This window comes from Artibeus jamaicensis, unplaced genomic scaffold (assembly GCF_021234435.1).
Source record: "Artibeus jamaicensis isolate MK-2021 breed Jamaican fruit bat unplaced genomic scaffold, CSHL_Jam_final contig_519, whole genome shotgun sequence".
In the NCBI taxonomy this organism is placed as follows: Eukaryota; Metazoa; Chordata; class Mammalia; order Chiroptera; family Phyllostomidae; genus Artibeus; species Artibeus jamaicensis.
This window is the reverse complement of record NW_026521871.1, coordinates 20,730,614-20,750,864: the sequence shown is the minus strand read 5'-3', so window position 1 is coordinate 20,750,864 and position 20,251 is coordinate 20,730,614. Positions and strand designations below refer to the sequence as shown.

At 46.9% G+C, this 20,251-nt stretch overlaps 1 protein-coding gene across 1 annotated transcript; it reads left to right on the top strand.

The window, feature by feature from the left end:
• Window positions 1-18,245: 18,245 nt before the first annotated feature.
• Window positions 18,246-19,044, top strand: LOC119044786 (40S ribosomal protein S27-like). The gene is made up of 2 exons (XM_053669039.1): window positions 18,246-18,406; window positions 18,978-19,044. The coding sequence occupies exons 1-2, from the start codon at window positions 18,246-18,248 to the stop codon at window positions 19,042-19,044; spliced, it is 228 nt and encodes a 75-aa protein (XP_053525014.1).
• Window positions 19,045-20,251: the final 1,207 nt, after the last annotated feature.

The window sequence follows — 20,251 nt, the reverse complement described above, 5'->3', positions numbered from 1 at the left end:
ACTTCTCAGAGTCTTTAGTAAGGGGCCAAGAGCAAGCTAACATTTCCGAAGCCCTTATCATGCATCAGGCGATGTTCTAAGATTATGAATTATTTTAATCCTTACCTCTCCCTTATGTGGGCACTCACCACTTCTTTTTTCCAAATGGGAAAACTGAGGCATAGAAAGATTGAAAAACTGCCTGTCTAGGTGCCATGGGTGCCTCTCCCAGGGCCCCCAGCTACTGTGAGTGTTGGCCACTAAAGCGCATAGCTGCCCCCTTCTCCTGACAATTGTCCTTGGCTGATGGGAGCCACCTCACCTCAGCAGTCCTCCTCACAGGAACAACCCTTGGGCAATAATTGTCTAGAAGTGTAGGTACAAAAGGCTGACCCACTGCCACCAAGAACCTGTTATGGGTTGAACTGTATCCTTCCAAACAGGACATTGGAGTACTAGGCCCCGATATCTCGGAATGTGACTTTAACTGGAAATAAGAACATTGCAGTTGTATTTGGTTAAGGTGAGGCCATACTGGAATATGGTGCACCCTTAATCCAGTATGACTGGTGTCTTTGTACGAAGGGAAGAGGAGACAGAAAGCTGATACACACGGGGAGGTGGCCACGTGACACTGGAGGCAGACTCGGAGTGCTGCATCTACAGGCCAAGGGCTGCTGGCCACCGCCAGAAGCTAGACGAGGCAAGGAAGGACCGACCCCCTCTTGCCCACCCACAGTTTAGGGGGAGCACGGCTCGGCCGACGCCTTGCTCTCGGACTGCTGGCCTCCAGAAGAGTGAGGCAATAAACTTCTGTTGCTGAAGCCACTCTGTCTGTGCTAGTTTGTGATGACCGCCCTGGGAAACTAACCCAGAACCCTTGGGACCCTCTTGCCACAAGATGGGACAAGTCCGTAGTGTAACTCATGCTTCAGAGTGTTCCTCGCCCTCCCCCTCAGGATCAGGCTGAAGCTGCCTTTCTACCAGACTGAAATCTTTGCCCAGCTTTCCCCGTCCTATTGTTCCCCCAGTTCCTTATACTGATAGATTCCTCTTCAGAGCTCATCCTCTCCAACTCAGGCTCTGCTTCTAGGAATTTCACCAGTTGGCAAGTGGAAGATTCAGGATATGAACCCAAGCATTCTGGCTCCAGAGCCTCTAAAATGAGTAGGATGAAATAGCTGGTGGCATTGCTACCTCACACTATCCCCCACCCATCCCAGGGGGATCCCAGCCCTCAGAGGCACCCACACCTGCACCTCCCTGCCTCCAGAACTGGACCCTGGTTCTCCCTGGGAGGACCCCCTCTTCAATAATTTAGGAGTTCTTGCATTTTCTGAGGTTTGAATCCACTTCCTAGCTCCTAGGGGGTGCATATAGCCTAATCCTGGCCAATCATAACAATCCATCCCCCATCCCCACAGTGATTGGCTCAGGGAGAAGCACATGACCCAAGTCCATCCAATGAGCTTCAACCTCAGGACTACCCTTTGAAGTGTTGGGAACAAGCTTTCTTTCCACCCTCTGAGGCTGCAGATGGCCAGGAGTGAGCCTGAATATGCAGGAGCCCTTCGTGCCATTGGGAGGAGGGACCTGAGAGGTAGAGAGTCAGGGATTCCTGGTAATGTCCAGAGTTGCCATTTTGAAGTTTAGGTCACTAGATTCCTCTGCCTTCCTTCCTCAGCCCCCCATTTTACCCAGAAGGCAAAGCCTTTACCAGGATGACAAGAGCCCATCAAATCCAACCCCATTACTCTGCCCTTCGCTCCTCCTGATTCTCACTCGCTTCTCCCCGGCATACCACCTCCTGCTCCCATCTCAGATCCATCGCTCCTGCTATTCTGTCCACCAGGACGCTCTCCAGAGGGCTTCATGGCTCACTCCCTTTGTTCACTCCAGCTTCAGTTCAGATGTCACGGCTCTGGAGAGGCCTTGCTGGGCTGCCCAAACTGAAATAGCAGCCCCCATCACACGCTGTCCCCTTACCTGCCTTCATTTTTCTTCACAGCACCTATCACTGCTGACGTGGTTAATTGCCACTGGCAAGACTTCTTGGTACTAGCTCGATTGTTATCTTCATCCTGAATAATAAGCATGCATTAGGTACTTGCTGGATACAAGGGCCTACTGATAGCTAGCAATATAATGGGATCACAATACCGTGTCCTTGAATTACTTTCGCAACCTTGCAAACGTATCTAGCACCCCACTGGAGAACACAGCAGGGTCCCTATGTGTGTTCTCCGTGGAACAGGAGGCCCCAGATTGCTGTAGTTAGCCGTGGTCCTTCCTCTTCAGAAGTTCATGCCTTGGCCACTTGGCCTCAGTGTCTGCTTCCTGAAATGAAACAGAAGACTCAGGAACTGCCAGAGAAGCGGGTCCGTGAGTTCCGAAGAGTTCTGGAAATTGATAGTCCTGGATTTAATTTCTAACTCTGCCCTCTGTTGGCTGTGGTAAAAGGGGTCTATTTTAGTCATCTATTCCTGAGTAACGGATCCCCTAAACTTCTGGGCTTACAACAAAAACGGCCATTTTATTATTTTCTTCTGAGGGTTAGCTGGGCTCACCGAGCTGGTCTTGCTTGGGGTTGCTCATGCAGCTGCTACCTGAGAACCTGCGTTATCCCGAAAGCGCCCTTCCTCACCCTCGTGGTCATTCGCCTGGTGGCGGTTGTCGGCTCTCGCCTGGGAACTCAGCTGGAGCGGTCAGCGGCAGACCCACATGCGTCCTCTCCAAGTGGCTTGAGCCTCCTCACAGCATGGAGGCTGAGCTCCCAGGACGAGTGTCCTGAGAGAACCCGGCGGAAGCTGTGTCGCCTTCTCTGACCTAGCCTTGGGAGTCACACAGCACCACCTTGTGCCGCTGTAGTTGCCCGTCAGCCCTGATTCAAGAGCAGAAAACATAGATCACCCCGGATGCGAGGGCTGTCTGTGTGTGCCCCACTGCAAGAAGAACACATGGAATGGGAGGTGTAGGGGTGTCCACCCTAGAAAATAGGATCTGCCACAGCGTCATTAGGAGCTAAGTTATAAAGAGAAATGTGGGAAGCTGTGTGGTATTTTATTAAAATGTGAAGGGTGGTGCCCCCTGGAGATGTGTGCCCTGTTTAAAAAAAAACAAAAAAACACAAACGTTTAGATTAGAGAAGCCACAATGTCCAGTCAATGAAACAAGTTTATTATCTGGAGGGCCATGGGTTGGTAACTCACTAGAGCAAAGGGAATTGTCACCTCCTGAGCCACTTCTACTTGCCAGGGACTTTGCTAGACCCTCACGTGCGCCCCCACTTTTGTGATGCATTTCACAGCCAAGGAAACTGAGGCGCCACACAGGCACAGGTCTTACCTACAATACGAGTTAGGAAGTGGCAAAGCCAGGTGCTGCCCTGGCGGGTTTTCCCCTAACGGACCCACTTTTCTGGGCTGTGAAATGGGAAGTGCAAGATGCGAACTGCAAAGTGCAGGGCACACACACCTGGTCTGATTTGACTCGAGATTGAGGGAGAAAGATCGAAATGACCAGGCGTTTTTGTTTTGTTTTGAGGATAGAGAGATAAAAAGCAGAACCTGAGGGGCTGCGGGGTGGGGCGTGGGTGGAAGCCCCTCCCTGCTACCCCAGGAAAAGCTTTGGAAAGTCACCGCCAGAGGGACAGACTGCACCGGCAGGGGCCTGGGCCAACCGGATATGAGGAAGAGGGGGCAGCTCCTGAGGAAATTAAAAACCCGGAGATGGAGCTGATTGTAGGGAAGCGAGGAGTGATGTGGCAATTAGTGGCAAAGTGACAGTCACTGACGAAGTGGCGGGGGCTGGGGGTTGTGAGTCCCTGGGCGGGCACAGCGCCTGTCCCAGCCCCTGGAGGAGGACGACGATGCCAGTCATGTCCCAAAGCGCCTCTTACAGAGAGTGAGGGTCGGTGTCCTGCCCGTTCCTCCGTCCGAGCTCCTCCACCTGCACATCCCCATCTCCCACCTCAAAGCCTTCAGCAGCCCGCCTGCTGGCCTCCCCGTCCTCTCTGTCCCTGACAGTCTGTTCTCTACATGACAGCCACCCACCAGAGTGTCCTTCGAAAGCAGATCCTGTCACTTCCTGCTGAAAACCCGCCAGTGGTTTCTGGTTGCTCCTAAAATAACAGACTCCTGTGATCCTGTTCCAATCCTCTGCATATGCTTCCTACCAGCTGGTATCTTCTCATCTGCTTACCTGTTGAGTGGTTATTGTCTGTCTCTCTGGCCAAGCTGCAGGACAAGATTGGCGTGGTCACAGGTGTAACCCCTGGCACATAGTAGGCTCTCAACATTTGCTGACTACTCCTCTTGCAGTCTTTCTGTCTCGGAAAAGACAAATCTATCCTAACAGTTGCTCAGGCAAAAACTCCGGTCACTCTTGATTCCTCTTGTTCTCTCGCACCCCATGACCAATCCATCAGCAAATCCTATTGGTTCATCCTTCAAAATACATGTATGCAGAATCTCACCTTTTCCCCCACGCTCATGTGGTCCAGCCACCACCCAGTCTCACCCACTGGCTCAGTTGCAACAGCCTCTCCCCAATCTGCCTGTTTTCACTCTTGCCCCCCTGTGATCCATCTCCCACCTGGCTGCGAGATCATTGGTTTAAAACCAAAGTCAGACCATGTTCCTCCCCTTCTCAGAACCCACCAGCTCCTTGGCTCAGGGGAGTAAAAGCCAAAGTCCTTACAGTGGCTCACAAGGCCCTGCACGCCCTGCCCCCGTCTCCTCTCCTCCTCGGACCTCCCTCCTACCACTCTCTTTTACAGCCAGCCCTGAGGACTTTGTTATTCTTTGGAAGCATCAACCTCATTCCTGCATTGGAGCCTTTGAATCTGCTATTCCCTCTGCCTGGAGTGCTCACCCCAGATTTCGGCTTGGCTCGCTCCTCACCTCCTTCAGCCCCTGCCCCTGACCGTGCTGTTTGGCAGATCACATGTGCACACACAGGCACCGATCAGCCTGCTCTTACTTTGCTTTATTTTTCTTCACAGAACTTAACATCACTGGACACACTAGGTATTTAGTTGTCTCTTTGTTTTTATCCATCTGTCCCACCAGATTATAAACTCCAGGAAAGCAAAGACTTTATCTCTTGATCATTGCTATGTCCTCGGCTTCTGGCACATTGCCCAGCACCTGGTAAAGGTCACTTGCCAGTTATTAAATGAACGAGCTCAGGCTGCAGCTAGAGGTCTGGCCAGGATAGAGTCTATAGACATGGCTTTAAAGCAACCACTCAAACATTCATGTTTAGTAAGCAAAACAAACAAATAAGCAGATAACAGGAATAAACCCACCCTTCGCTGCCCCACAATTTTTGATTTACTATTTCTGATATAAGAACCTGGTATAGAGACCCCTTCCTTCTTAGTCTGAGTGGCACCTATGGTCCCATCTTCTGAAAAGACCACCTTACCTTGTTTTGCCTTTGGAGACCGCCCCTCTCCCAATATCAGCCCAAGGGGGCTGAAGTAGACAGACTCACTCTTTATGCCAAAGGTCGCCTCTGATTCAGACCATGTCGACCAGAGTTGCAGCAACTAGTTTCTGGATGGGCATACAACACAGTCCAGGCCAGTTAGAGTAACCCCAGGATGTCTGGAAGAATTACTGTGAATGAAGTTCTCCGCTTGCCTGGTGGTTGCTAGGATGTTTTAAGGCGGGGGTGTCAAACTCATTTTTACTGGGGGCCACATCAGCCTCACAGTTGCCTTCAAAGGGCCAAATGTAATTTTAGGATTGTATAAATGTAACTACTCCTTAACTAGGGGCAAGGAGCTTGGCGCTGCCACCAGGTAGAAACAAGGTGCCAAGCCAGATAAAACAAGGTAGAGGGCGGGATTCAGCCCATGGTCCCTGTGTTTGCCTCCTGTGTTTTAAGGGGTCTGCCTGGAGCTCCTGGAAGCCATCTTGCCACCAGAAGGAGGAAGCTGCCTGAGAATGGAACCACCAGGGAGAGAAACAGAGCCAAGAGAAGGAGAGCAGCAGGTGTACGATGATGTCATTTGAGTTCCTGGATGCAGCCATGCCTAATGGCTTCCTTCTCCTGAACCTTTTAGTTATGTAAAAGAATAATTTTTCTTTTTTTCCTAAGTCAGCCTGAGGTGGGTTTCTGTCACTTGTAGCCATGAATCATGATGAAAACAATGGCTTGAAGTATTTCAGTATTTCTGACAATGTCGTACTGCCTCGGGCCAGGCTACATCACCTGTGCAAATTCATTCTTCCCTCTGTGCCTTCAGTCAAGCCATGCCTCCCTCCCAGAGGGCCCTTCTCTTTTATTATCTAAATTCTGCCTGTCTTTAAGGCCTGACTCTAGTCTCTTTCCCCGGGAGCTTTTTCTGATCACACCTACTAGGACCTCTCCCTGTCTGGTCTCCCCTCGTTGTTGAACATGGCTGCAGGCACAGTGCCCAGCTCCTCCATCCTCCATCCCCTTTCAGCTTCCTTCCCCTCCTTAGCTCCAGGTCCCCTTAGATCCCCCTGACCCCTAGGTTCTATAGGGCAGAGGGCTGATCCTGGACCAGGAAGACTCAGGTCAACTTTGCAGTTTTGCTTCCCCCTGGTGGTAAAAATCAAAATTGCAATTAAACTTGTGGTCCTTGAGGTTAGGCTCTTGGGAGGGGCAAATGCCCAGTCTAGCCTGGAGTTGCTGTATTTTTATCTGCTAAACTGGCAACCTTACTCTACCTCTTGAAATCCTTTCATAGAAGCTTAGATTTTTAAAGACAGGCCTTTGGAGTTACATAAGTTGAGCCACTGATGCCGACCAGAAACCTGTGAAGGGGGTAGCCACAGCTAGGAGGGAAAAAGGACTCATTTCTCAAAAGAGATCAGAAATCTGGGTTTTAGATGAAATTCCCCAATTTCTACATGTTCAAAACTAATTCAAAGCTCATATGTCACTCTGCAGGTCAAACAAAACATGTCCAGGGCCAGACCTGTCAGAAAAGCAGCAAGCGGTTTTTTGATCTCTGAAACAAACTTCCATTTTAGAGACAAAGCAACTGAGGCCCAGAGAGTGGAATGGGGTTTCTCAGTCACAAGGCTAGTAAGGTCATTTTTAGGGCCGAATGCCAGGTCTCCGGGATCCTGACCCAGTGCCTGAACCTTTGCACAGCCCCTTTGAGCTTCTTCAGCTTCCATTTTCTCTGGAGCAAATTCCCGCCGCAGCTTCACCCTCCCACACCTCTGACCTCCAACCCAGAAATCAGCCCTTCCGCCTCTCCAGAATCAGTCCTCTTCCTCATCTACTCCTCTTCACGGCTCCTTCTCTCGGTCCCACTACAGACTCAAGGCTTCCTAATCCTAAAATCAGCCTCCCTTAAAGTCTCCTCCCCTGCTCGCAAATTATAACAATGAACCCAACAAACCAGTTTGTGCTCATAGCAGCTCATGGCCTAGAGGCAAAGAGAAGTCACTTTAACTGGAGAAGCCCGGGGAGCTATGGACAAATTGAAAAGGGAGAAGGGAATCAGGGAAGCCTTTCTGGAAGTGGGGGCATGTCTGTGCCTGGTGTTGAAGAAGGAACTGGAGTTTTCCGGATAAAGAGAAAGTTGGGGGTGGTGTGGGGAAGATAGAGGAGAACAGGAGCAAAGTCTGTATGAGCAGTGGGGTATCTATGCTATAAGGCATATGGGTCGAAATGTGTGCCTTTCCCTAAAATTCACGTTGCAGTCCTATCCCCTGGTACCGCAGAATGTGACAGGGCTTGGAAATAGAATTGTTGCAGATGTATCTTTTGACCTCTGGTAACCACAAATCTGATCTCTTTTTCTATGATTTGGAGTTTTAATGTTCCACATACAAGTGAGATCATACAATATTTGTCTTTCTCTGTCCGACCGACTTCACTTGGCATAGTGCCCTCAAGATTCATCCATATTGTTGCAAATAACAGGATTTCCTTCCTTTTTATGGCTGAATGATATTCCAGTTCGTGTGTGTATCACATTCTCTTCACCCATTTCTCTGTGGTTGTTTCCATGTCTTGGTTGTTCTAATAATGCAGCGATGACCACAGGGTCAAGATAGCTTTTCCACATAGTGATTTCGTTTCCTTCAGATATGAAGCTATATATGATATGATATGATATGATATGATATGATATATTATAGAATATGGTATATAGCATATGTTGTATATAAAATGTTATATAATAATATATAATATATATATATAATTGGGATTGCTAGCTCAAGTGGTAGTTCAACTTTTTATTTTTTGAGGGCTCTCCATTCTGTTTTCCATGGGAGCTAAACCAATTTACATTCCTGTTAACAGTGCACAGAGGTTCCCTTTCTCCACATGCTTGCCGGCATTCATTACTCCTGACTTTTCGATGACCCATCCTAACCACTGAAAAACTGCATTGTCGGTTGCATTAAGTACACTCACAATGGGTGTGCTCATGCCCAGTATCTCCAGAACTTTTCTTCTTTCCAAGAAAAAAACTCTGTGTTCATGAAGCAATAACCCTCCATTCTCCTCCTCTGCCCTGTCCCTGGTAACCAATAATCATTCTGTCCCTACGACTTTGCCTAGCTTAGATGTTTATATTGGTGGAAGCAGCAATATTTGCCCTTTTGGACCTGACTTATTTCACTGAGTATAATGTTCTCGAGGTTCATCCGCGTTGCAGAGTGTGTCAGCACTTCATTCCGCTGAAGGCTGACTACAATTCCATTGTACGCAAATGTCACATTTTGCTTACCCAGCCATCTGCTGACTGACATTTGAGTTGTTTCTTTTGGCCATTGTGAAGAAAGCTTCTGTGAGCACTGACACACCTATCTGTTTGATTTCCCAACTTTCACTTCTTTTGTGTGCTCACCCAGAAGTGGAATTGCTGGGTCCTATGCAAATTCTAGATTTAGCATTTTGAGGAACTGTCGAACTGTTTTCCACAGTGGCTGCACCATGTTACATTCCCACTGGCAGTGGGTCCCACTTTCCCTACATTGTCAGCACTTTGTTCTTTTTCTGTTTTGTTTGTTTATTTGTTTGTTTTATAAAAGCCATTCTAGTGGGAATGAAGCAATATCTCATTGTGGTCTTGATTTCCATTTCACTAATGACTAGTAACATTAAGCATTTTTTTATGTTCTTGCTGGCTATTTGTATATCTTTTTTTTTTTTTTAGGAGCACAGGATGGAGTCTTTTCTAATTGAGAGATGATGTTGGCTCAGACCAAAGTAAGCAGCAGCCAAGGTGGTGTGGAGTGGTCAGCCTCCACATAGCTTTCAGAGATGGAGCAGACAGGGTTTGCTGGTGGACTAGACATGGGACATGGGAGAAAGAGAGAAGTCAAGGGCTTCTCCGGAGTGAGTCCCGTGTTTACAGCTGGAGCAATTACTGAGATGGGGAAGGCTTCAGACAAAGCAGGTTTAAAGGGGGAGAGAGGTGTTTGGTTGCGTTCTGAGACCCCTGGAACCTGAAGTGAAGCCTTGGGAGGAATTTAATGCTTCAAGGAAGTGGACACAGCGGGGTGAAGAAGAAAGTTTTCCTATCATTTATCAGCATTATTGCTCGTCAGAACCTTTATAGTCGCTCCCTCATTTTGTAAATTCCTGATCTCCTTGGGTCCCCACAATCCTATTTCTTGCTTATTCCTAGGGTGCGTATCCATCTAGAGCCTGTAGGTGACACTGTAGGTCCAGAAATAGTCAGAATCCTGTGACTGGGTTGATTGTAGACCCAGGTCCAAGAATTGGAGTTTTAAAATAATTGAATTGTGTACAGTTCTAGAAACTAAACACAAATGGATTTGGAAATTCAAGACAGCAAACACCACACCCGAGCTTTGCAAAGGGGCAGTCCCAGTGGGTAGCTGGTTCCCAAAGGTGTTTACCTCTACGGCACATACATGAATTCATTGGTTGTCAGCCAAGTTTAACAGTTGTTCATTGAGCACCTACCACATGTCACATGCCATGAGCTGTGTTATGTGACGTAGACTCAGAGGAGACCAGAACACGGTACCTGCCTCAGGGGAGTCTGGAGGCTTAAACCACAACAAACTGGTAAAAGAATGAGACAACTACCGGTATGTTATCAAGGAGATACAGGATTAGGTGAAGATAACGGAGAGAGGGAATGAGATGAAGTTTGCTTGGAGGCCTGAAGGATGGGAACAGGCTGCTACCCCACTGGCTGGGATTGAGAGGGGACACTCTCTCAGTTTCCATGGTCACGTAGCTAACCACTGGCAGGCTCACTCTGAAGTCAGATTTGTCTGACTCTGAATGGGGCTTACAACTGGCTTTTGGGAAGGCTGGCCAAGATAACATACGTGCAAAGCCCTCAGCATGGTGTCTGGTTCTAAAACATGGGAGCTACCCTATCATTCCTCAAATAAGAGCAGGGTTTTTAAAGTCACCTCCAGGATATACCTGCCTTTCCTGTCTTGTAGCTTTGCAAGGAGGTCAATGGGAAAAGTTTAATGGTGCCAACAAAACATGCTCTATGTACATTACCAAGACAGCAAACCTGGGGGCAAAGATGAGCTGTAAACTTGAGGCTTTTTCGATTCCCAGGGGAAGGCAAGGCCACAGCCAGGAGGCCAACATCTGGGAGCCCGGCCGTGACTCCCTGGACTGTGAGTGCGGAGGGAGCGGGAGGCCAGGGCCCTTAGGGCCCTACTGGGCAGGTGAACTTCTGATGTGTGTGACATACCAGTTCCCGTGTGAGGACACCTGCCCTTGGCATCCCAGGGGAGAACCAGGGCTTCCTCTCTAACCTGTGATTAACTTGTCCCAGCTCTTCAGTAGGCTTGAAAACCGAGAGTTTTACAAAATTGTGATAGCCATGAAAACCAGCAACTTAGCAGCCACTGGAGAGGCAAGAAGGGTTTGGGGCTCCCTAAAAAGTCCTACCCCCAGAGTTGTCGTTATATGACCTGTCTGGAAGGTCCCTGGAAATATCCACGACCCAAGTTTGTTTTTATCTGATCTGACTCAGCTCAGTCAGCGAGAACAGCCTTTTCCCTGGGGCCATTTGTCAAAAACAATCAGCAATAATAGTTTAACACAGAAGCTGCCTGAGGCAGTGATAACAGATGGGACAAAAATGAAGCTGACCACAAATTTTAAAATAAAGCTGGGGAATGAGATGTCCACAGAGGGTTTTGAAAAGCTCCTACATATTTCGGGAGATCTAGAAGGCAATGCACATGGGCAGAGCTGTGGAAATACCCGAGAAAGTCCTAATCTCTCACCTCTGGCTGACCTTCGGGCTCTGCTTAAGCAGAAAGTGAAAACTAAGGTAGGGTTGTCAACTGCCTGGTGGAACATTTAAAGCATGCCCCCCCCCCCCCAACACACACACACAGAGCCTCTCTTCAAAGGCCGGGAAAATTATGGTTCAGGAATTTAAAGAAACCTTTGTCTCATCGTTAGCTGACCATTGACCTACTAAGCAGAGGCTTTGGTGGCTGTGAGGGTAAAGAATACAGACTTTACAGAATTTGTTTAGGGATGTGGCTAACAAATAAACAGCAGCAGCAAAACAATGAACAGCAAGAACAAGTCCCAGAGATGGGAGAAATCTGGTTTCTAGAATTGCCACCCTATATTATTTAAAATGTAAAATTTTCAACAAAATTATCACACACGGAGGAACAGAAAAGCATGGCCCACATGGGCAGAAAAAGCAGCTAACGGACACTGTCCTTGAGGAAGACCAGGCCTTAGACTTACTAAACAAAGACTTTAAATCAGCTGTTTTAAATATATTCAAAGAACTAAAGAAAGTCTGTGTCAATGGCTTATAATGTGTAAAGATGTTATTTGCATATCAACACTGGACCAACAGCGGGGAGAGCGCAGAGCTGTTCAGGAGTCCTGAACACATGGGCCGACAATGCCAGCCCACCTTAGAGGCCCCGGCTCCCTGTTAAATCATTTCAGCTGTGTTAGTCACCTACTGTGGGGATCCGGTGGTGGCCCGGGCAGACCCAGCTGTCCCTGCCTCTGCAGAGCCCCCAGATCCGCAGAAGGGATGAGAGGGCGTGGCTCAGCATCAGCTCACAGAGGAGGAAGGGCTGGAACCTGCTTGTGAGTTTTAGGAGAATTTCGTCAGGCTTTGGTGGTCAGGAGAGGGTTTCAACATGTTAGATCATCTTTCAGGATCTGTACTTTCCCCCTCGTTTCTGTTCTCTCCCCTACCACTGCCGTTCAAATTCTTTATTATGAAAGCAGCTTCTCTAACCTTTTCTGTCAGTGACCTGGGAGCAAAGCAGTTGGGCAGGGGGAGTAGGGCTGGAAATTATAAAAGGGTGGAGTGGAAAAGGGGAGGGCACCAGACGGAGAGTGTCCGGAGCCCTCAACATCTACTCCCCAAGCCAGCTCTCCAGCCTGCTCCCTGTCCAGACACACGGGAAGCTCTCCCCACAGAAATTCAGTGGCATAAACTGTTCTCCAGTTCTTTGCACATGTAATTGTGTGTGCCAAGATGTTAAGTTGCAACTTCCTAAGGATTCACCAAAATAAAATAAATAAGACATTCCAGACCAAGATACAAATGTTTAAAGATAATGGAAACTTGTTACAAGACCCTAAACTGTCTCACCTGCATTGAAGACCTAATGCTCTGGTTATTAGAGATTTTTTAAACAATTGTGAGCCCTGGGCAGGTAGCTCAGTCGATTAGAGCATCGTCCCAATACACCAAGGTTGCATGTTCAATCCCTGGTCAGGGCGCATACAAGAATCAACCAATGAATACATCAATAAGTGGAACAAAAAATTGATGATTTTCTCCCTCTTCCTTCCTCTCTCTGTAAAAAAAAAGGAAGGAAGGAAGGAAAATATTGCTAAAAGAACTGGTTCAAAGGGAATAGAACTTTGACTTTCCCCACCTTCGGTCCCACCCCATCCATGAGGAGAACTGAGAGTATCTTTCTCTGAGGCCGGCCAGGTGAGGAGCCTCAACAGGACCATTTAGAAGCTAAATACAGGTTCCTCGCAGGACAGGGAACGCAGGATTAGTCTCTCATTCCCACTGTGGCATCCAAAGGGTGGGAGAAAGAAACCTCAGAGAGGTGGCTGAACGGGAAGAAGCCTCCCTCCCCGAGGCTGTCAGAGGAATGAACAACCAGCTTTGCAGTTTCAGATTTCAGGATTTTAGATGTGGGCCCATCAGGAGAGCTGGCCCGATCACGCCCCAGAGGATACCCAGAGAAGCAACATGATACCAGTACACAGATCCAGTGTGTTTTTGTGCAGTTGTGAGGAGACAAGACTAAAAATAGGAGCTGAGGATTCCTTGGCTGGTGTGGCTCAGCTGGTTGGAGCGTTGTCTGGTAAACCTGAAAGGTTGCAGGTTCGATTCTCGGTCAGGTCACGTGCTTGTATTGTGAGGTTGTTCCTGGTCCAGCCTGGGCACATAGGAGAGAGAGGCAACCGATCCTGTCAATGTTTCTCTCCCTCTCCCTCCCTTTCCCTGTCTCTAAGATCAATGAGCTGTTTATATGCGGGAATACCTCGAAGCCTTGGTTGAGAATATTCCTCCAAAGGAAGCTTGCATTTGCTTTTGTGAGGCACCTCCCAGTTTCACCCACCCATCTGTTTATGTTTATATCCTGGCCTGGCGCATTCCGACCCATACAAGTGGTGCGCCTTTGAACCTCAGATGCAGGGAAGGCAGCTCTGTGGTTGTGATGTCTTAGAAGACACTCTGTCCCTCCACTCAGATCTGAGACTGAGACAAACGAATGTCTTTCTTGACTCCCTTTCCCAATAAACAGGTCCCTTTCACTGATATTATTAGCCCTCTGAGGATGTTTTTTAGGGATGAGCTCGGCTTCAGTTCCCCTACCTCACCCTCAACGCGGAGACATCGCTGCCTTTTACTCCCGTGGTTATTATAACTGGGCTCTTGGAGGCCCTCAGGGCCTGCCTGCTTTTTTCTCTACTTCTTACTTCTTTGGTTTTGGCTCCTTGAGATTTTTCTTACTTATTTTCAATGTTATCTATGCTTCCTGATACATGCTATTACATTTAATGCAGGTCTTCTAGGTATTTTGCAGTGGGGAGACTTTAAGGGTAATTATTCCACAGTATTTGATCTCACAAATATTATTCAATAAATATTTAGTCAACTATTTCATTCAATATTTACAATAGCTATTTATTCACTTATATTTATTATAAATGTTGAAATAAATATCCATTGACTGCCTACCATGTATCAGACTTAAAACAAAACAAAACTAGAGCTCAGGAGAATCACCACCGGGGGTAAGTATCTTACATCAAAAAAGTAAAATGGAATGTTCCTGGGAGTCCGGCATCTCTCAAAGCAGCCCCTGCGAGGGATCCGAGTCGCACATAGGTCAGCACCGTCCTGTGGCCGTATCAGTCCAGTGAGGGCTTTCCCGCCCCTCGACATCCCCACCCAACCCGCTGCCCCAACCACACCAGGGGCTAGAACCACTTGAATGAGAGAGACCAAGGGGGCAGCTTTAGGGTTGGGGAAGGGAAAGAAGTGCCCACCCTCACTCTAGGAGGGGGAGGGGCCATCTGTAACTTTTTTTAAAGTTAGAAGCTTTGGCTGCTCCCCAGACTGGATATTTTAACTTGTGAACCGAGGCTGTGTTTAAGAACCTAAAACAGAGTGTTTGTTTGTTTGTTTGTTTTTTATTAACCTGGTGAGTTTGTCAGCGCTCTCCAGAGAGACAGAACCAACAGGGTATGTATATACTGTCACGTGTCACCTAACGACAGGGCTACACTCTGAGAAATACGTCATTAAAAGATTTCCACAATGTGCAAAGGTTTCATGGAATGTGCTTACACAAGCACACCCAGGATGTACCTGGATGGTACAGCTTGCTGCACACCCAGGCCAGATAGTACAGCCTTTTGCTCCTGCACAGCAAGTTAGTGTACTGAATACTGTCCAGGGGGTGTCGAACTCATTGTCACCGGGGGTCACATCAGCCTCGTGTTGCCTTCAGAGGGCCAAATGTAATTTTAGGACTGTATAAATGTAGCTACTACTTAACAGTTAACCAAGAGCTTGGTGCTGCTGCCCGGTAAAACAAGGTAGAGGGCAGGATTCGGCTTGGGGGCCTTGTGTTTGCCACCCGTTCTGCAGACAATTATAACACAGTGGTAAGTATTGTGTGTGTAAACATACCTAACACAGAAAAGGGACATTAAAATACAGTATAAAAGATAAAGTGTATAGATGCATATGCATTGTAGGCGCAAAAGCAAGGCTGGGGGAGAAGTGCCAGTTGGAGAGAGCAAAGAGGTCCGGAGGAGGGAGGGCAACATGGAGGGAAGGAGAGTGAGTGTGTGCTCATGAGTGTGCATAGGTGTACAAGTGTACAGGTGCATATGCAAGTGTACAGGTGGGTGCACAGTGGATGGATGGCATGCTTTATTTAAAAACCACCCAGAACCAGCAGTAAATTCCACATTGTAGTGAGGTACAGACTTTTCTTTCAGCACTGAGAACAAATCTTTTGCTTATAATTCATTATAATCTTTTAAAATCTATTTTATTGATTATGCTATTACAGTTGTCCAGTTTTTCCCCCTTTATTCCCCTCAGCTCCACAATCCCCTCCCACTAGCATTCCCTCACCTTAGTTCATGTCCATGGATCGTACATACAAGTTCTTTGGCTTCTCCATTTCCCATGCTATTAACCTCCCCCTGTCTATTTTGTAACTATCATTTATGCTTCTTATTTCCTATACCTTTTCCTTCATTCTCCCCCACCCCCTCCTTGCTGATAACCCCCCATGTGATCTTCATTTCTGTGATTCTGTTCTTGTTCTAGTTGTTTGCTTAATTTTTGTTTTTATTCTTGCTTTTTTTAGGTTCAGTTGTTGATAGTTGTGAGTTTGCTGTCATTTTACTTTTCATAGTCTGATCTTCTTTTTCTTAGATAAGTCCCTTTAACAGTTCAAAAAACAGGGCTTGGTGATGATGAACTCCTTTAACTTGATCTTATCTGGGAAGCACTTTATTTGCCCTCCCATTCTAAACAATAGCTTTGCTAGATAATCTTTGCCTTTCGTGACTTGGAATACTTCTTTCTAGCCTCTTCTTGCCTGCGAAGTTTCTTTCGAGAAATCAGCTGATAGTCTTATGGGAACTCCTTTGTAGGTGATTGTCTCCTTTTCTCTTGTTGCTTTTAAGCTTCTCTCCTTCTCTTTAATCTTGGATAATGTGATTATGATGCACCTTGGTGTGTTCCTCCTTGGGTGCAACTTCTTTGGGTCTCTCTGAGCTTCCCAGACTTCTTGGAAGTGTATTTCTTTTGCCAGATTGGAGGAGTTATTCTTCATTATTTGTTCAAATAAGTTTTCAATTTCGTGTTCTTCCTCTTCTCCGTTGGAACATTTAAAATTGTCCTGGAGGTTCCTAAGCCTCTCCTCATTTTTTTGAATTCTTGTTCCTCATTTTGTTCTGGTTGAATGTTTATTTCTTCCTTCTGTTCCACATTGTTGATTTGAGTCCTGGTTTCCTTCCTGTCACTGTTGGTTTCCTGTATATTTCTCTTCATTTCACTTTGCATAGCCTTCACTTTTTCCTCCATTTTGTGACCATATTCAACCAATTCTCTGAGCTTCCTGATTACCAGTGTTTTGAACTCTGCATCTGATAGGTCGGCTCATCTCTTCATGCTTAGTTCTGTCTTTGGAGCTTTGATCTGTTCTTTCATTAGGGATATATATATATATATATATATATATATATATATATATATATATATATTTGTCTCAGCTAACCTGTTATGTTGTAAGGGGCAGAGCCTTAGGTATTCACCAGGGTGGGGCAACCCACATGGCTGCACTGTGGCACTGCATGTGGGGGATGGGTCTGAGCAGGGGAAGTGGATTTTAATCACTTCTCCCGCTACCCACAAGCAAATCAGGCCCTTCAAGTGCTGATTTCTGGGTGGGTGGGTTTGTATACGTTCTAGGACCCTGTGGGTCTCTCCAAGAAACTCCTGTGAGGCTGGGATTTTCTCCTGCTGTTGCAAGCCACTCAAATTTTTACAGCTGGAGGTTTAGGCTTTATTTCCCTGCATCAGAACCCTGGGTTGCATGGTCTGTCTTGCTTCCCAGTTGTTCCTTCTGGTTTATCCGCACACAAATGTGGGACCACCTGGTCTGCCAGCCACTGCCTGGCCTACTCCAGTCCTCCAGCTGATGCCTTGCCACTCATCCTCTATGCCCAGGCTGCCCGACTCCACCTCTCCTACCAGTCTGAATGAATGTTTCTTCTTTAACTCCTTGGTTGTTAGACTTCCATATAGTTTGATTTTTCTGGCAGTTCTGGTTATTTTTTGTTTTTAAATTTGTTGTCCTTCTTTTGGTTGTATGAGGAGGCAAAGTGTCTCTACCTACGCTTTCATCTTGGCTGGAAGTCCCTATAATCTATTACAATCTAATGAGATTACTGTTGTACATGCAGTCCATCATCAACCAAAACATTATGTGGCGTATGACTGTATATATGTGTATATGTAATACGTGTATGTATATATTTATGTGTGTATGTGTGTGTGTATATATGTACATATATATCTATACACACACATGTGAGAGAGAGAGGCATTTCTCATAAATGCAATTGGCTCATGCAATCTTGGAAGCTGGCAAGTCTAAAATCTGTGAACTGGGCCGGCAAGCAGGAGATCCAGGTGAACTGAAGTCCAGTTTCTGACCGAAGGCCATCTGCTGCAGAACCGGGAAGAGCTGATGTTGCAGGTGGAGTCCAAAAGCCGTCTGCTGCAGAATTTCCTCTTGCTCAGGGGAGGCTGACCTTTTTGTTCTATTTAGCCCTTCAGCTGATTGGATGAGGCTCAATCACATTATGAAGGCACTCTGCTTTAATCAAAGTCCACCAATTTAAATGTTACTCTCACCCCAAAACACTCTAACAGAAAGACTCAGAATAGTGTTTGACCAAATATCTGGGTATCCCATGGCCCAGCCAAACTGACACATGAAATGAACCACCACACCTGGGGAGAACTGGATCCAAGTTTTCACCCAGGGACAGAAGTAGAGCTTCCTCCGCTGCATTTTAAAAAGCTATTGGGAGACAAAATAAATTTTTGTGATTGTACTTGTCAAACAAAAAGAGTCTGGAGGCTTTGGCTAGAAATAAATGAAAGATTTACTCAAGGAATTTAGGGTTTGAAAACTACAAACACTAGCTGACACCCCAAATGTTCTTAAGAAGAAAGGGGGCTTTCCAGTAGTGACAACCTCCCTACAACACGCCTCTTCATGGATATGGAGTGCCCCGGATGCTGTAAAATCAGCACCACCTTTAGCTGTGCACAAATGACAGTTTGGTGTGTGGGCTGCCGCCCTGTGCTCCGTCAGCCCACAGGAGGAAAAGCAAGGCTTCCGGAAGGATGCACCTTCCGAAGGAAGCAGCACTGGAAGCACCTGGATCCAGATGAGAGGGAAAACATACCAATAAACACATTTCAGATTAAGAAAGAAAGAAAGAAAGGAAGAAAGGAAGGAAGGAAGGAAGGAAGGAAGGAAGGAAGGAAGGAAGGAAGGAAGGAAGGAAGAAAAGAAAAAAAAAAGGAAAGCTGGGAATTCTTATAGTAAAAAAAAAAAAAAGTACATTCTTGAGAAGGATCAGTCCTGCATTCTTAGCCTCTGGATCTTCCGAGATGGTAATCCTCCAGATGACCAGTCAGTGGCCTGGGTAGTGGATGTGAGGTGGTCTGGGTATGTGAGCATTCTTTCCCTAGTCCTTTGGGGATAATCAGAGGGTTATCTGGAGGTCTGATGTATTTCCAGGCATTGATGCAGGACTAGAGAGTCTAAGAGTTCCCCAGAATAGTTTAAACAAGAAGAGAATTATTTCCTCATTCCTCAACTTACTTGATTTTAGTAATTTGGCATCTTGACTTTAGTGACTACATTTAATTTCTTCACTCTATTCTTTATACTGGAGGTGTGTATTGCGCAATGTATAGCTGTTATTTGTGTTTTTGTCAGGAAATGGAGAGGGAAAGCTGTTCCAATAGGAGCCCATTTCTTTGGTGGCAGTAGAGTTACCCTTTGAGCAAAGATTGCTCTTTTATTGGGAAAGGCATTTCACAAGGCCTTCTGTTATTGATGATAAAGCAAAAACCCTCTTCTGGAAGGAAGGAACCTTGGCCCCAGAGGCACCGCACGTTAATTGCTGTGTTCTGAGAGAGCAGTGAAAAGGCATCTTTGAAGAGACTGCAGGCTGTTTCTTGGTTTACTTGCTCTGGCTGTGGCACAGTCTAGGAAATGAGGATTCCCAGATGTTGGGGAGAGAACAAGGGACTCCGTGTCAGGGCTTCCTACTAAAGTGAGAGGCAAAGGCTGAAGAGAGAAGCAGCCAGGAGGTGCCCCCAGGGCAGGGGCATGGTCAGTGCAGAGATAGCAGCTGACTGGGTTTCACTTTTCCTTTCACTACCTCAGACTTTCAGCAAAATTGTGTAAGAGCTTCAGTCTGGACTCAGGTTACTTGAAGGAATTCAGGGAGAAGATGTAAGGAGGTCCGAGGACCTCCGGCAGGGCAGCCCAGAGCAGCAAGCAGGTCAGAGGCAACTGGTGAATGGGGTGGGTGGACAAGCAATTCTTCTATTAATAATCACTCTGGGACAGCGGGTGTCCACTGTAGGTGTGCAACTTTAGCTGTCGTGGGGGGGTTGGGGTGCTGTCGGGGCCAATTCCGAGGGGTGGTGTCTGGTGTCCAGCAGCACTGAAGAGCACCAGACTTTGGAGAAGTGGCACAGCATGGAGGTTAGGTGGGTTCTCTGGAGCCAGGCCGCCTGGTTTGAGTCCTGACTCTGCTTCCCATGGCCACAGGCAGGTTAATCAATCTCCGTGACCTCAATTTGCTCATCTGTGAAAGTGAGGCCGTTTGAGAATTAAGTGAATGGATATTAGAAAATGTTGAGAGTAGAACCTGGAATGTAAATGTCTATTAAGAAAATCAGTGGTACCAAGTAAGGATAGGTTTGGGAAGCATGGCCAGTGAGTTTGAGAGGGTGGATCGGAGAAAATTCCTAGTTCCCAGATGAAGTGTTTGCAGGAATGCCAACCCTGTCAGGGGTCCTGGCTTTGCTCCTGCCTGCTGAGAGAAGAGGGAGCAAAATAAACCAAAGGCTATTTAGATTTTTCTCAGTCTTTTCTTCCCCTTGCTGGAGTTATCAGGCCAAGCTGAGGTCATTTCATTTTTGTTTTTCTCTAATCTGCTTCCAGCCCAGGGGCAGGAGCATAGAGACCTAAAAATACCC